A 16,843-nucleotide genomic window follows, 5' to 3' on the forward strand; every position below is an offset into this window, starting at 1 on the left:
CTAAATACAGAAAAGGCTGAGCAGATTTCTAAATAACTACACACGGAAGTTTAAAACATCTGGAACTGTTAGCAAGGCCACAAAGTTGCTTGTGATTTCCAGTTAAAGTATTGTGTAAGGGCATCTTTTTAGTCACTCTTCCAATTAGTTTTAGTAATCTAAGCGAGATGTGTGAGTAGTTTTGCTTTCTTCTTCACTTCCGTCTCATTAAAACTCAGTCAGAATTCCTCACTCCCAGATTCATCAACACTATACTCTGTTTGCTAATGAAAATGAGCTCTTCACACATAAACAAAACTGCTGGCAAAGTCGTCACAGTGTATCTTAATTGAGACATTCCTCCAGGGAAAGGAGAGACAATGGAGCACATGTCTTAAGCTGTGCAAGCAGCAGTACCTCACTTTTTCTCCCTCAGTGCCGTGGCAATTACTTTGATGCACAATTTAAAATGATCACACCTATTATAGACAGTAATACAAGAATAGTGTGCCTCATTGATAACAAAGGAGCAGTGTGAGTTATGCCTTCGGGGGCTGCGACTCATCACTTAATGGTGGGTGAATAGTGGTTCTCAGACACTTCTATCTAAAACACATCCTTCCAGAGACTGCACACTACGCCATCAATCACAGAAATTACATCATAAAAGGAGAAGATGATTTGAGGTCTTCCTTTACCTGAAATATCAAATTCCTTAGATCTTATTTTACATTTTTTATCTCCAAGGTACGCCTCACAGACACTAAAATTCGGCAGTAATGTCCAACAGCCATCTGTCCGTCTAAAATAAAAATATGAGCTGTACTCTGGTTAATTTGCTTTTTCTCCAGGTAACTGACATTTATTTGCTGGCATTACAAATATATACGAGTGGGTGACAAATTAAAGGAAAACAAACAAAAAAGGAAAACCTTTTCCAAAAAATAACACTCCCTAACTTGTTTTGTTGACCATGGCAGCACGTTAGCCAGCTGTCTAGCATGTTAGACCACTCTTTCAAATGGAAACTGATCTGCTGACTGTGAAGGCCACAGAATGCGATTTGAATTCTTGTACATACTTGTGGCTCGAGGTGCCATCTTGGAAGAGGCCACTCCCAACAGAAGCATTTCATCATAATAAAGGGTTAAGATGGCTCCCCATAATCTTATAATGATTTGCACTGACTCTGCCCTATATGAGAACACGTGGACCCAAAAAATGTTGCCATGCAACCACCAGATCCTCTCACCAAAGGGGTCAAGGGATCAGGTTTTTCCTATGATTTGTCAGACATCTTTATGAACATGAGTCAGACTTACAGTATTTGACTCAACACCCGGAATGGGTGTAGAGTGATACGCCACACCTTTCCTGCACTCATATATGCATAAAAATGGTTGCAATGACACTGCTCACGCAATAGAGGCATCTTTTATTTTTTTTGGCCAAACTTGCCTGGTCATCTTTTTTTTTTAAAAATTGCTGGAACACCCAATTATTCTTGATAACACTCCCCATGCTTTTATAGCTTACATTAAAAATGAAAACTCTGAAACAAAACAGACATGTGGTATATTTATTTGCATTTATTGTCTTCAGAATAGCTCAAGTTTCACATGCACACTACATAACGACAAACTAAAGCGTCACATTAATTGCACATACGCCTGACACAGTTTACTTACACCGGAAGACTTGTTAGTTGACACGAGACAAAGTGCTAAAATCAAAATAAAAGCTTCTCGGTTGTGATTTATGAGTAATGCAGAGCTTATCACAAGGAGACATTTGCACAAAGACACCATTTCAATACCTCGGATGCATTTTTAAGCATTTGTTGAGTATTTACAATCAGTTCCCCAAAGATCAGTAGAGATTGTGATGTCCCATTAAAGCTAAAAGATAGCTTTTTGTTTTAGTCCACATATAACTTGCATAGAGTTCAAAAATCTGTAAGCACACTCTGCTATATAAACTTTAATACTCCTTAGACCAGCTCCATTAAGAGCATTTCTATGACTCATATCTACGTACTTCATGTTAACCACTGCATTACCTGAACTGTGTGAATTCTCTGGTGTGAAGTGTAAAAATAGAACCTATATGACATTGAGTTTTATTGATTTAACACAAAATAGTTGTTCAAGGCAAAGCATGGCACTATATATTGCATAAGCCCAGTATGTTAGATTGCAAAACAGAGAAAAGTCATTTTAAATGTCTGTAGAAAATGTCACATTGCTGACAAGACATTTATGTGACAAAAAAATATGTCCAAACAACCTTTGACCATTTTAAATCTCCACAAGTTCAACTCCCTGCTAACTGTTCTGTCCACTTTCCTTTACTCTTCCAAAACCTTACCTTTGATATCGTGACTTTTAAGCAGTAACAATTAAAAAACAAAGTAGTCAAAGTAACTCAGGGGATTCAAGAAGGCGATAAGAGAGAAAAAGAAGGACTGAGTACAAGTGAGAAGGAGGGAAGGAGACTGTACAGGAAAACGTAAGGGTTGCTTCTGGTCTCATTTGGCTTTCTCAGCTCCTTGAGCAGCGGTCAGTGGCTCTGTCTGGACTCCGGCGTCTGTAGAAGGACGTTTCTGAGTCTACAGTTTGCAGGGAGAAAATGGCACATTTTGTTGCAGTGTCTTTAATTTGTCTTTAGAAAATGTAACTCTTTCAATATCTATTTTTATTTAATTTTTGTCTTTTATAAGCTTTAATTGTTTTTTTAGTTGAACAAAAACTTAATTTCTTTCACAGGCATCAAATGTATTAAACTGGACTCTGACTAAATTTGTTACATTTAAGTAGCGGTGATTGTCCTAAAACTAAACTGCATTTCCAGATGTGTTATATCAGTCCGCTTGGTTTTCAGTAATGTGGAGCCTACACCTTAAGTGTCTGCTGCCATCTAGTGGGGATAATACAAAAATACTTTGCACTATGCAGTGATAAGGATATTATAAGGATATTGTGCATGTTTCTAATGTCAGTATGTGGGGAAAGTAATGTTCTTCTTACCAGATTTTTAAAGAATAGCTGAATGGAGTTCCTCTTTTCCAGTTTTTTGGGCACACTGGCTGCATCATCGCCAGCTTGGGAAGGCACAGAGGCTGGTTTGTTATCTGCAGCTTGCTCTGAAGACTTGGCTGCCACTTTAGGTTCCTCCTTGGCTTTAACTGCTTGAGCTGCCTCCGCTGCTGCAGGTGGGGTCGGGGTCACCTTCTTGGGCTCAGCAGCCTAAAAGTGTCGTGGCACATAATGAAGCATTCGATTATTTCAGTCCTTGACAAGCTAGAGATTCACATACCGGTGGCTCATACACTTCACTCGTTGAGTGCAGATGGACTTTGAGGTGGCACATGAAGTGGGATTAAAATGTACACCTGCTGTTAGGATACGACATCATGCGCAACATTACGAGGGATGATGACATATGCTCAAAGATAACAGCAAATGGAGAAAAATGCTTCTGGCAAAGAAGTTGTTTAGAGCATGTTTTAATACCAGATGTAATTGATGAAATTACTCTGGTTAATAATGCATCTGTTTGCAAGAGGCAACGTATTCCATGTATTTACCAGTCCAGTAGTTTTCCTGAGGAACCGAATTCCACTTGTGGAGGCTGCCTGGACTTTTGTGGTCATGTGATCTAATAGTACCTCAAATTCACATTAACCTGTTACTTACCATTCTGTAATTTCACCACAATTCATAGCTAATGTATTTCAGAGTTGTTTCTTTTCAGAGATCTTATAAATGTTTATGGGAATAGGTTCTTACTTGGGGCTTGAAGAAAGAAAGGAATGGTGATTTTGAGGCGCTTTTCTTCTCTTCCTGAGCAGGTGGTGGTGGCTCTGGTTTTGCAGCAGCCTCCCGGGTGTCAGCTTTTGAGGAATCCACCTTCTTTAACCAAAGCAGGAAAAAGAAAAATATGTATCATGAATATTTACTAAAAAATCGGAAAAAAAAATCAAAGGGATGCTCATCAATTTGGGTGACAGAGTGAGAGTAGGAGCTTCCATCTGTGACATGAAAGAGGAGGTAAAGCAGTAGAAAGATATCTGTGATCAGAGTAGAGAGACAGAATATAATCAGTTCAAGATAAGAACTAGTGAGGAAGCCCACATTGTCAAGCGCAAAAGCCAAAATCTGTAAAGAGGAAGAAAGAGGAAAAAGGTAAAGCCCATCAATATTCACTTTACATTTCAGAGATGTTCACCTTTAAAGAAACAACCAGTTAAACATTTTGGGAAAACTTTAATTCTTCAAGAAAGTAAGAAAAGAAGAGTCATATAACCCCAGATATCTAGGTTGATTGTGTCACAGTTGAATAGTGCAAGGCTGCAAGGCTGCAAGGCTGCTTCCTCGTACTTGTAGTCTTTCTGCTAAAGCTCAGTCAGCCATCTTGGTACTTTGGCCTCACACATACTGTGATTGTCAGGTATGACTCTTATGGTTATTTTATAGCCACTCATCTCCCCTAACTATTAAAAGAAACATAAGAAAAGAAAAAAGCTTTCCCAGAACGTTAAACACCACTAATTTACCTCAGTTTCTACCACTGGTTGTGGTACCTCTTCCTTTATCTACAGAAAAGGGAGAGTTATTTGTTATATCCTGAATTCGAAGAGCGTAAATAATGATAGTCATTAAATCTTACATCTTACTCATTTTGTGCCATAATGGGGGTTGTTTAATCTGTACAGTTTGGGATGTGATGTGATAAAATTATTTAAAAAATGGACGAATTACAAAGAGTAAATGTGGGAAATGTTCTGGTACAATATAAGTGTGGCAACGTTATTGCAGAGGTGCCTGCAGAGTGAAGAAAATCAAGAATTAATATTCCTAAGCATTTCTTGCTCATTTACCTGCACTTCTACAACGGGCTCTTCCCCCACTGCTGCTGCCTCCTGAGGTTCAACCTCATTTTGAATCTAAGCAAATAGAAATGAATCTTTACATACAAAAACAGCTTTGGAAGAGGGTACGTGGTTTAATCAGAGGCTCAAAAGACCATTCCACTCCCTAAAAGAGTACAAAACCCCAAGAGTGAGAAGTTTCCTTTCATTTACCTGCACTTCTACAACAGGCGCTGGCACCTCCACTGGTGTCTCCTGCAGAGTAAAACTGTTATTTTATTCTGCACAGATGCAAATTGCGATGAACATTTCAAACCCTGTAATTAACCATAAAGCATGTTTGTTATGTAACACGGGCAAGATGGTTTGTAATTAGTCGTCTCCAGCAAGGCCTCGTGTGCGGTAGATTCATGTTCACATCTTAATACATTAATGTAACATTCCCTACATACAGCTGGGAAGATTAAGCAGGCTCTAGTTCACATGTAAGTTTACACCTGGCTGTATCTCTACTCCTACAGCTGACTGTTGCACATGATTGATTGTCTGCAGGACAGCAAAGGAATTCTTACTTTTATTAAAATGCAAAATGACTTCAGAACCTCAAAACACGTGAAAAGTTATATTTATGGACTACTCACTATGTTAACATGACAATGAATGGTGACTTTATCAACTGGTCAAGGAAGTTCAAATGCATTAGAAGAGTAAGAAAGATCTCCACACTGTAATGTCAGCACAGCCCCACAGCTCCTCTGGCATTACTGCAGATAGTCCAAAGTACAGGACAAAACCAGCTTTTAGATTGTGTAGATTACTGATTTAGATTATTTATTTTAATTTATTTTACTGAGTAAGAGTTTGATTTTGTTACTTCATTGTTTTTTTAAGTGTTTTAATCTGTTTTCCTCACTTATGTTTAGTTTGATGTTTGTTGTAATGTGATTCTTTTTCATGAAATGTTGTCTTTTTAATTATTTCAGATAGCAATTAATTACTGTTAGCGTACTTATGTTGGACATTTTACCCTCTTCATGTTGTTTGTCTGTTTACTTTAACTTTTTATTTATTTATTATTTATTTATTGCTGTCTTGGCAGCTTGTAATTCTGCTGTTTGAAAATGAAAGGTGTTGGGTTGAATTGGTTGATCTGTGTTTAAATATGGGACAAAATCCAGCAATTAGTTTGTTTAGCATAAAAGTTCCCCTGCAAAGAAGAAAACAGAAAAAAAAAACATGGAAAATGCTCAAAAATGTAACAACATAACGATTTGATCTTGTAAATTAAAGCGTTTTTATTTTAAAATACACATGTTGTTTATTTTGGCTCTACGGAAACTAAAATAAAAAAAATCTGTTGTAGTTATGCTCTATAACACCTTCTCTGGGCAGCAGCTAAATGTAATGGCTTCTTGTTGAGCTCACAGTGATGCAAATGTGACTTAACGGTCAGTGCGGTTAAAAGAAAGGAGATGCAGTGTTGTGGGTGAGCATTTGTGGTGCTGGTGGGTGCTGATGAGCCTTGTTAGCCCTTTGTCCCTGCTTCTGCTCCTTATGCTGAAGCTATAATCTTTTATTTTTGTCTTTATCTATTATGAAAAGACATAAGGACAATGTCATTCTTCTTATCTAATTCTCAAATAAGAAAACCTGATTCTCCCAAGAGAAAAGGTTTCAGCATGGGACTAATGCTACTTCACAAAACTATAGCTCCTATTCGAAAACAGTAAGTTGTAAATTCCTGCTGCCTCTGGACAAATGAGCTCTTGTTCAGTTAGTAACTGATGAGCCATGGTCAGTTTGAGAATATGATCATTTACTGTACCACTGCTGCAGTCTTGCCCGGGGCTTTGGCTCCACTTGCTGAAGCACCATTGCTTTTGGAGGTCTTGACTCCTAGCAATACCTCAAACTGACATACAGTATGTTTCACACTGTGTTCTCATTGAACATGCAGTGAGTGTCTACATGAATAGCTATTCCTTAAAATAGTGATTGGATCTTGTAATCTGCAGTTAAAGCTGTTTGTTTACCTTCTGGCGGAATAATTTGCTCAGAGTATCTTTGGCTGATTTTCCTTTCGAGGACACAGGCTCCTTTTCAGCAGCTTTAGGTTCTTCTTTCGCCGAGGCCTTTACAGGTTTGGCAGTTGGCTCTCCTTTGATTTCCATTTTCGGTGGCTCTGGAGGTGGGGGTGGTGGGACGGACATTCCTTTCGGTGCTGCAGGCGGTTCAGATATTTGTGCAACCTATTGAAGAAAGAGAAGGGCTGTTAAAGCAATGGGTTACACAGCCCTCTTACACTGCAAAGACATTTTTTGACAGGGCAGGTTTGTCAGATATGACATCAGCAACTGTATTTCCTTCCAGTTTCACCCAATAAAAATGCATTGCTATGTAAAATGAGCAAATAAGGCAGCATATCCCGAAATTAACTAAACCCACCATGTGTAATAAATATATACATTTAATGTGAAATGCAAGATTATGGTTATGGAAATCAAAACTTATGGGCTATATGCTCACAGTAGTGGTTGCCGCTGGTTGGGTCTCCTTCTGGGACTATTTTGCAACAGAAAAGAAAGCATTTTAAAAAAAGGTTAAACTGAAGCAAACAAAGGATGCAAAAAAAAGCTTTATGCACAAATTCTGCAAAAATAAACCACCTTTTAAAAATAAATGTTACTTTTTAAATTCAGGAACATCCTTAGTTAAAGCAGAAACAGAACAGGCGAGGGTGTGACAGCTCATTGTATAGCTGTCCGTATTAGATAATCAGAGATATGGTTTGATAAAAGCAGCAGGAGAGAGTGATAGGTTAAAATGAACGTCTGTTCACCTTAACTTTTGCGGCATCGGGAATAGCCGTTTCCTTTTTGGACGTTTTAGTAGGGGTCACCTGTGCAACAGAGGAATAAAAATGAACCGTCTTTATTTTTTGTGTCGTGATCCACAAGAAAACACAAGAGAAAAAAATCGTAATCTTTAACTGTGAACTGTGTAAGCATTGTGGAGCACTATGTATGTGGCGGTTAAGCAGTGTGAAAAGCAAAATGCCAGGGGATACAGTTGATGAAACAGAAAAATAATTATTTGGATAAAACAGAAGCCTTTCATGAATGCAGACATGGGCCTTTATGGTAAGCTAACTGAGGCCCACAGAGGTCCCTGACAGAGCACATACAGTACATGCGCTGTCATTGTGACAGCCATTGTGCTCCGGAGATGGCGTAGGCCTGCTCTCGCTCTATCTTCACAAATCTCGACTTCCAACCGCACAGGCCTCCCTTGTGAGCTCACACTATGGGATGAACAATAGGCCACCACATTCCCGCATGTTCAAAGACTTGATTAGCATGGGGCTAGGGCAATGGTAACTCTTTAAAACGGCATGAATCCAAAAGACAGCATGATGAAGAGGAAATACAATAGCTGCTTGTTGCAACTTTTCCATCTGGCACTGTCATGATGGCAGATTTCGCTATGGTTACATTTAATGTCATATACAGTTATACTGCCTTCCCACATCACTACACAGAACAAAAAGATTCGCAAATATATACAAACTAATGCAAAATTTTCAAGTGTATTACTACCGATTACTGCTAAATGATTGGAAAAATGACCATACATCTCACTTTGACTGGGGCATGACTGAAAGGTGCATTAACCTTATTTTAGTTTTTTAGTTTTTTTGCCTGTTTCCCTTCAGAAAAAGAAACAGATAAAAAGTACATTTGTTCTTTCCCCTTTCCCCCAAATAGTCTAATTTGACATGATAAACAGAAATAGCAAGAGCATAAAAAAGTCAGCTTAAATTCCCAAATGATGCCACTTACTAGGGTTTTGAAGAAGTTCATAACTGGATTCTCTTCGGGGTTACTCTCCTCTTTGCTTTCCACGGCCTCACTGTCTCCGTTGTCAGTTTCAGGAACGTTTTCTTCCTTGGGACTGGAGACTGGAGTCACCCTCTCTGGCTCCTTTAATGATTCAGGCTCTTGGTTTAGGTTAGCCGTCTCCTATACACCATGACAAAAGAATTAGCCTTTGAGAATTATGTTAGAGCAGAGCGGAGCTGATATCTAAGCAGTGAGTGTCTTAATCGCAGCATTGAGATGGGAGCACAATTCCAACCATGCCTCTGCCTACTCGGGGCATTGTCAACAATCACCCTTTTATTAATGTGTGTGTCCCACCCCTCAGTCATTGATATTCAACAATGTGTGAGAGTTATTTCTCGAGAAATGTCAGGAAAATCAAATACCTAGCTATGCCCATATGGTGTGCGTCTATAAAATATGTGAACTGAACCAATGTCGATTCATTTATACATTTTTTTCCTTTTCTTCCAGCAATCTTGATACATTATTTTGGCCCGATTTATTATCCCATTAGCAACTGTAGAGGTGGCCTATTTTGCTTTTCCATATTTTCTGTTACAAACACCAAAATAAATGTTGCCAAAGTTTCAGTTAATGAGACCAGCAACACAGACCTCCGTCACACAGGTCGGCTCACAGTAGCCAGACCCACTTTCTACTCAGGAGGGGCAGCCAATCAGAAGAAAGAAGGTTTAAATCAGAGGAAAGAGAGCATAAAAGTTTGCTCTAAGCAGTGGATGAAGTGAGGAGCACAAGGGCTGATCAAAGTGTATGTACGCCTGCATGCAGCCTATCTCGTCCTTAAACAGATGTGCCAGTCTGAACAAGACTTTGTATGAACATTGTAACACATACAGTGATTAGTAACATATATTTGGGCTTTTTTAAAGATTTATTCTTAATACCAGTTCTCTTGATTTTCATATATATTACATATGTATATATGTAATAACTCCCATAACTCCCCTGTCATGGCGTTTCTTTTGTCCCATCTTCCTCTCCGTAACCCCTAACCGGTCACAACAGATGGCTGCCCCTCCCTGAGCCTGGTTCTGCAGGTTTCTCCTTGTTAAAAGCAAGTTTTTCTTTCCCACTTCTATCAAGTGGGTGTTTCCCATAAGGGGTCGTCTGATTTGTTGGGTTTTCTCTGTACAATATAAAGCACTTTGAGTAAGTGTTGTGATTTGGCACTATAGCATTAAAACTGAATTGAATTGAACTCAAATAAAAGTTCTAAGAATGTAAAGTGCAGAATGAGCACAATATGTCCCTTTAAGTATTATTTGTCATTAAACACAGTTTGACTAAAATCATGAATGAATGAGAAAAGGAAACTTCAAATTAATATTTCCGTGTCTGCTTATTGATCACTGCTCATTCATAATTTATTTGTTTGTTTGTAGACTTGTGGATGTCAATAATATGGAGGACTGGTGAAATTATCTTTCAGTCACCAGGTATGTTGGTTTTCTCAACAGCTAAAGGTGACTGAAACCTAAGAGGTAAACATTCAGTGTTTGAGCTTGTGACTGAGACGCCTTAGGGAAATTCTGTACTTCACATGTTGAATCTATCCGGTTTGCACTACCTCTCATGCATCTCTTCAGTGTCACTCTCCACCTAGAGGTGTATTCAACTTCTGGCCTGGGAGTGCTTCGGCACACCTTGCCACAGGCTCATCAAATGGCAGTTTAAGAATCTTCAGAGGTGAAATGTTCACTTTCAGTTGTCTCAAGGATGAGAAAGAGTGACTCATTTTTATTTGTTCTCTACTATCTTTGCCATCTTTGCTTTTCAGAGAAAAAAAAAAGCAAAAACAAGGTTGGATTTATTTTTTTAGGATTTAATCCCAAGGCTCACATATAAAATCACACATGACAGCATCTATCCTTGACCAACATTCTCCGGGGCAGTATTCTCCTCAGTGAATTCTCCTTAGACTGAAACACAAGGCTCTAAATCTTCTGTGGTGTCCTTCAGTTGTTAGTTGTTTCAATTATTTGTAGGATTTCTGGAAAAAAAAACAAACCTAACCCTCACTGGTACCATCTTCTTTACAAAGGGCTTGGATTCTCGTCCTGCTTCCTCTAAGATTACAAGGGTTTGTTCAGGTGTGTTATGGCTTTCATCATCTTTAGATTCTTAACCTTTTCCTTTTCTATGTCACTTTCTTCTACAGCTTTTTCAGAACTTGCAACCTCTACCTCTCCTTCAGTAGATAAACCTTGGACCATTTTCCTCAACACTGTCAGCCACTGTTTAAGCTTGATCTGAAAAAGCTTGTTCAATCATTTCTTTAGCAGCGAGCTCATCTGAAAGGGAAAGACGTTCTTCATGTTCTCCAGGGAGAAGCACAAAAGCTGTTGCCACAATGTCCTCTTCTGTGACTGTGTTGTTGTTATCCACTGCAGGCTCCTGAAGCGTGGTAGCTGGGTTCAAATTCTTGATTCCATCTCAGTTATCAAACATTCTTCAACCTCAATGTCTTCTATAATAATCTCTAGAATACAATGTGGATTGACTTCAATTGCCAGAGATTTTAAAGTAACTTCAGGCTTCTGCAATATTAATTTCTTCTTTGGGACAACTACTGCACTTTTCTCCATACTCATTGGTAGTTACAGGGCTAATATTGTCTTGCTCACTTATTTGTAGCAAATCTTCAGCTGTGGTGCGTCATCAGGAGTGACTTCCTCATGGGCCAGATCCACCTTAACTAGATTTCCATTCTGAAAACGGACAGCAGCTTCTTTTACAGGCATGTCTTCATTTGCGGCTGCGGAGTTTGGCTTCTCATGAACAACCTCAGAGATTGTTTCCGTCACTCCAGTCACTGCCTCTTTGTCTAGGGAGGTAATGTCATTTGCTCCCTAGACCCTCAGGAGTGACAGCATTAGACTCAGGTTCAGCGGTTTCAATCAGCACTACATCAGCTGACGTGTCTGCAGCTCCTTTACTGTTGTCTTCAGTAATTGCTTCACCTACTCCCAGCTCTGACGCAATTACAGCGCAGTCAGAGGCAACTGCCAAAACTGCTTCAACACAACTTGCCGCTGCTTTTGGAATGGTGGAAGTGAACTCCTTCGCCAGAGTTTTCTCGCTCGTCTGTCCCTCTGCAACAGTGTCATCTTTTGAGTCAGATTTCTCAAGCCCCAAATTTTATGTCGCTTAAAATTGCTCTGCTCTGAATGTTGAGGTTTCATCTTTTAAAGGGTCTCTAACAACCTCGTCAGCTTTGCTAATGGCATGCTCACTCAGTGGATCTTCCACAGTTGTGAAGTCACCATCACCCTGAAATATTGAAATATCTGCTTTTATGTTGCTAATTCAACTTTTTGATGTTCATTCATTTCCGTCTTGATGGTCAATGTAAACTATAACGGGAGCTTCCTCTCTATTTGAATATTAAATTATGTAAACCAACATACAACTTGTGTCTATTTTCCCGGGTCCGTGTGGCTGATCATGAGTAATCAGAAAAATTAGTCATGTAGTATAACATGCTTACATTTTTATTTATTTACTTGCTTATTTAGGTGTTTGTTTTTTGCAATAAGCGCGATTCTACATTATGTTGCCCATTGCAAACAAGGCTAAAAAAACAAAAACAAAAAGGAAAAAAATGATTAAATGCATGTAGTGCATGGTGTGTTGGACTACATTACACTGCTAAGATGATTTGGACTATTTGGCAGGCTGACAAAATAAGGTAATTTTCTTTGCACAGCTAAAAGTCGACATCAGGGAATTTTAATCATGCCAAGTGTCTTCTGGCAATCTGGTCAACTGATAATTGACAAAAACAGCACAACATAAAAGAGTGTGGCTCCCCCCCCCCCCCCCCCCCCCCCTTTTAGACATTTTCAGGAAATCCCATGATAACATCAAAACTAACAATGTGAGCGGCACATCTCAGTGCTCTCTGAATTTCCTGTCGTGGGCGTGGGCATCAGTGCTGCAGAGGCCCACGCCCACTAATCTTTGTCAAAGATAAACAACGTGTGACATATTTATCTTCTTTTATTTTTATTTTTTTAAAGGGTTATACCCTGTGGGCCTGTTTTAGTTCATGTTAGCTGCAGAATGATAAAATAACACAATTCAAAAACACACCACAGTGTCTGTGCTCACTCTAAAAAGGAAGATGTGTGGTTCAATTTTATGTGCTGCTATATGTATTATTATTATTGCTGGTTTTCAGCAACAATGGAGGTCTATTGCACAACATGAGAGTTATCATAATTTATCAGTTTTTAAAACTTAGCTAAAGATTTTTGCTTTTTCCACTGCTTTTAATTGATATGCCACTATTACCTTTAAAATTCTACTATGAGTTTATTTGTGTTTTTGCATACTTTCATTGCAGTACATCCATCATAGATTCCAATGGCCATTCATCCGTACATTAGAAAATCCCTTTGAATTTCCCTTATGTGTAAATTGTGCTATGCAAAGTAACCTGACTTGCTCTGGCTCGTCTCTTCACAGCTTTGTTGGCAAATAGAAAAAAACAACTAGACTCATCTGATGAGAATAAACATGAAAAGTGCCCTCACCTGCTGTGGCTCAGTGGGAGGAACACTTACATCCGTTTGATCTTCCCTCTGTGTCTCTTTTTCTTTTTCTTCAACAGTCTCAGCTTCAGCTTTAGGTTCTGATTTCTTTTTGAACAGTTTGCCAAAATGATGACGACCTTTTTCTCCTTTGCTTTTCTTGACCTCTTCCTTCTGGGTGTTGGTGTCAGGAACTTCAGAAACAGCTTGGATTTTGGCGTCAGGGGCTTCAGAAACAGCTTGGATTTTGGCGTCAGGGGCTTCAGAAACATCTTGGACAATATCAGGTTGACACTCTGATTTGCCGATCACATCAGTTGATTGTATGGCAGAGTTTAAAGAGTGGGCCTTGCCATTTTGGCAGACTGTAGTTTCACTTTTACCTAAAAAATAAAAAAGTTCAAAATAAGCAAAATGCCACATACAGGAAAAACATTGAAATAAAGGACTGAAAGTATTGTTAAACCCAGGCTGAATTTAATTTTTTTTAGGAAAAAATTACTATAAAATAACTGTTGGACATATGCTTAAAGACCCTTTTTATAATTACCGTCTGCAGACTTACTTAACATTTTCACTGCCAGGTAGCAACATTTTACCACAGGGTGTGTTCAGATGTTTTCACATGTGTGGTGGTGCTTTTCTTTCTTTCTTTCTTTCTTTAGGATATTTAGCATTTTGCCAGGCTGTCATTGTAAATAACAATAAATTACGTGTCTGGTTCAATAAAGATTACATGGACTTACTATACCACCTAGTGGTACAAATTGGCATTGCATGAAAGTGCAGCCCAGCTCTAGTTCCATTTCAGTTGATATCTCTTCAACACAATATATAGATATTTTAAACCCAAAGTCTTAACCAGTGCATCACGTCATAGCTTTAGTTAATTTGGGGAAAGTGTTTTGTTACTTTGAACCAAAGGAAACTACATTAAGCATCTTTATGGACACCGACAAACTCAACAAAGTGATCCTCAAGGCGCCTAAATCTGAGATTGTGGAGCTTGATCCTCTGACAGCAATGGCAGAAAGGGGAATACTGTCAAAGTTATGGGAACTCATAGATAATCCTTCACATCACATCCATGATGTGCTAGGCAGTAATAGGAGCACATTCACCAAAGGCTATGACCACAGCAATGCAACATGGAATGTCAGAGCACATCATTCCTGTTAAAATGTATCAGTTCCTCCCTGCAACATCTGGACCTGGCAACATCATTTGTTCAATCTTGTAAATACTGCACATAGCTTTTTTTTTTAGCTTTGAAATATTTATTTAATATATTGCAGCTTGAATGACACACCTTATTACACCTTAATTAGATGTCTATTACAAAGCAATTTCCTTATTCTGATTCTGGACCTTTTCTATAAATTTCCACCTTAACAAACATCCCCCTAATGAGTCCACAACAGCTAAAAAGGTCAAAATGAACAATTCTGGGTTTTATGGAATTTATTTTTAAACACAAGTGTCATTTTATTTAGTATTAGCCCAAAGAGTGATTTTTACTTCCAGCTTAAAGAGAATTTAAACAGTTGCCACAAAATTCAGCAAAAGCGATGTTACTGAAACTGTTCAAAAATGTATGTGAAGCTTGTTTAACGTAACGTCAGGCTGATTTGTGCCGAAAATTTCCATGAGCTAGTAAACACGGGCAAGTCAGTGTGAAAACGTTATCTCAGGCATCAACAGTCAAGGGCCATGGGAATCCCACAGTATTTTATTTTTATAGTGAAGACACAAACCACCACACCTTGACAAGTCAAATACTTGCTCCTTGATAATTCCTGAGACAACACATGTGGTTTACTCAGACACCGTGCAACTGGGAGTCACTGTGTTTGCAGAGTATTAAAAGGATTAAAGGAGTAGTCACTACTAATAAATTTGTAAAATTATTTGCTTTTTTTTAATTGAAGGAGAACCATAAAGTATATCAGCATAAAGCGTGATACGGTAAAACACAACAGTCTGACAGTAATAAAACATTCATTCCTAAGTAAGACTTTAATTTGCCAGTGTTGAGCATTGATTTGCTCCTGCTTTACAGTGACACCACCACTGTAGATCAGGTAGATCATTATCACAGATTGCTTGGATGTTATTTATCCTAAGAGAAATTAAAAATAAAATAAAACTCACTTACCATTAATCTCCAGTCCGCCAGACGTGACTTCTATAGAGATGCCATTCACGGTTCCATTCTCATGCTTTTCAGGAATTGTCCCATTCTGTGAGTAAATAACAATGTCAGCATTGTGCTTTCTAGTCCAGAAGGGTTATCTAGACTAGAAGAGTTTTTTCACCTGTCACCTGTCACCTGTGCATGCTAGAGTTTTGGAAAAGTGTGCATCATATAGAAAAATGACACATGCAGCTTTTAGCCTGTAATGTCTGCCATGTAATTTGCATTGTTTTACCTTGGATAGCTCTTCTATGTTTACTGACTGCTCGTTTCCCATCTTTTTCCCAGTTAAGACCTGCAGGCTGCAATAGAATTAAATGAAATAGAAATGTCATTTTGTTATGTTGTACTGATAAGCAAAGATAATCTGCAAATAATGGTTAACATCTATTAAGACTTTTGCAAAGCCATTTAAAAGTTTTAATACTGCTTTAACTTCAGTGAAATGTCTTACCTTGTTATTTGACTTCCTTCTTAAGGATACGGCGGGTCTGTCTGAGATGGACTTCCTCCTTTTGCCCAACTATGTATATAGACTTTTGTTAACTGGACACTTTATGTGTGTGTTAAAATGGGTGGGTCTGTTTTCACGTTGGCAGTTGGATTTCCTCTGAAAAAAAAAGTGCGCTGTATTGGTGCTTTGATCAACTCACAGTAATCTCCATGTGGCATCCTGAAAATACCCTGACAAGATCATAATGAGGTGTGAATCTGTCCAAGCCCACTGTGATAAGGCGGTCCAAACAGTTTGTTGACCAATCTGGCGGGGACCTAACAGGATTAAGGATATTAAGGATACCGGTCTGGCAAGCATCCACGCTGACAAAACCAAAACAACTATGTTGGCACTGGTTAAATTGAAGAGAACACTTTTAGCATTTTTTACTGATTTAGTCTTTAAAGATGCAGTTAATTGATAAAAATAAATCTATTCACACAGATGTGCTTTAACATACCCATTGTGTTGTTTTGGTATTATCTGATTAAAAAAGAGAAAAGAGGTCATCAAGGCAGGTAACAAGCTTTGTGATAAAATCATGTCAAAATGTCTGTGTTTAAAGGCTTCCACGTGTCCATAGTTAGATACTATTGATTATCAGTGTATGTCAATATGGTACTGAAGATGAACTCATCTTTATGTTTGCTTTTTTTGTAAGTAAATAGGCCATGATAATGCTGACAAAGGCTTTTGTTTTATTGGATTTAACTTCTAGAAGTCATTCGACTCCTGGAGGACGTCAAACGTCAAATCATTCAACATCTTGTTAATGCAAGTCAATCAAAGTATGTGAATGCGTTTTATCACAAACAAGCATGCTTAAGAAACAAACTAAAAAAGACTATAACATGTGCACTATTTATTGAC

The 16,843-nt window shown here is 38.4% G+C and overlaps 1 protein-coding gene across 7 annotated transcripts; it reads right to left on the minus strand.

The window, feature by feature from the left end:
- Window positions 1-1,544: 1,544 nt before the first annotated feature.
- bcas1 (brain enriched myelin associated protein 1) lies at window positions 1,545-16,174 on the minus strand. Of its 7 annotated transcripts, XM_019349486.2 has the most exons (16): window positions 15,932-16,174; window positions 15,713-15,779; window positions 15,439-15,523; window positions 13,287-13,666; window positions 8,689-8,868; window positions 7,689-7,748; window positions 7,376-7,411; window positions 6,883-7,098; window positions 6,675-6,761; window positions 5,063-5,104; window positions 4,859-4,924; window positions 4,535-4,573; window positions 3,768-3,890; window positions 3,566-3,646; window positions 3,006-3,224; window positions 1,545-2,587 (listed from the first exon to the last, which is right to left on the minus strand). In XM_019349486.2, the coding sequence occupies exons 2-16, from the start codon at window positions 15,752-15,754 to the stop codon at window positions 2,507-2,509; spliced, it is 1,737 nt and encodes a 578-aa protein (XP_019205031.1). In that variant the 5' UTR covers window positions 15,755-15,779; window positions 15,932-16,174; the 3' UTR covers window positions 1,545-2,506. The 7 variants fall into 7 exon arrangements, with proteins under 7 accessions (XP_019205031.1, XP_019205032.1, XP_025757682.1 ...); XM_019349487.2 differs by lacking the exon at window positions 6,675-6,761; XM_025901897.1 differs by lacking the exons at window positions 4,535-4,573; window positions 6,675-6,761.
- Between the last annotated feature and the right edge of the window lie 669 nt (window positions 16,175-16,843).

The sequence above is a fragment of the Oreochromis niloticus genome, linkage group LG20 (assembly GCF_001858045.2).
Source record: "Oreochromis niloticus isolate F11D_XX linkage group LG20, O_niloticus_UMD_NMBU, whole genome shotgun sequence".
NCBI lineage: Eukaryota > Metazoa > Chordata > Actinopteri > Cichliformes > Cichlidae > Oreochromis > Oreochromis niloticus.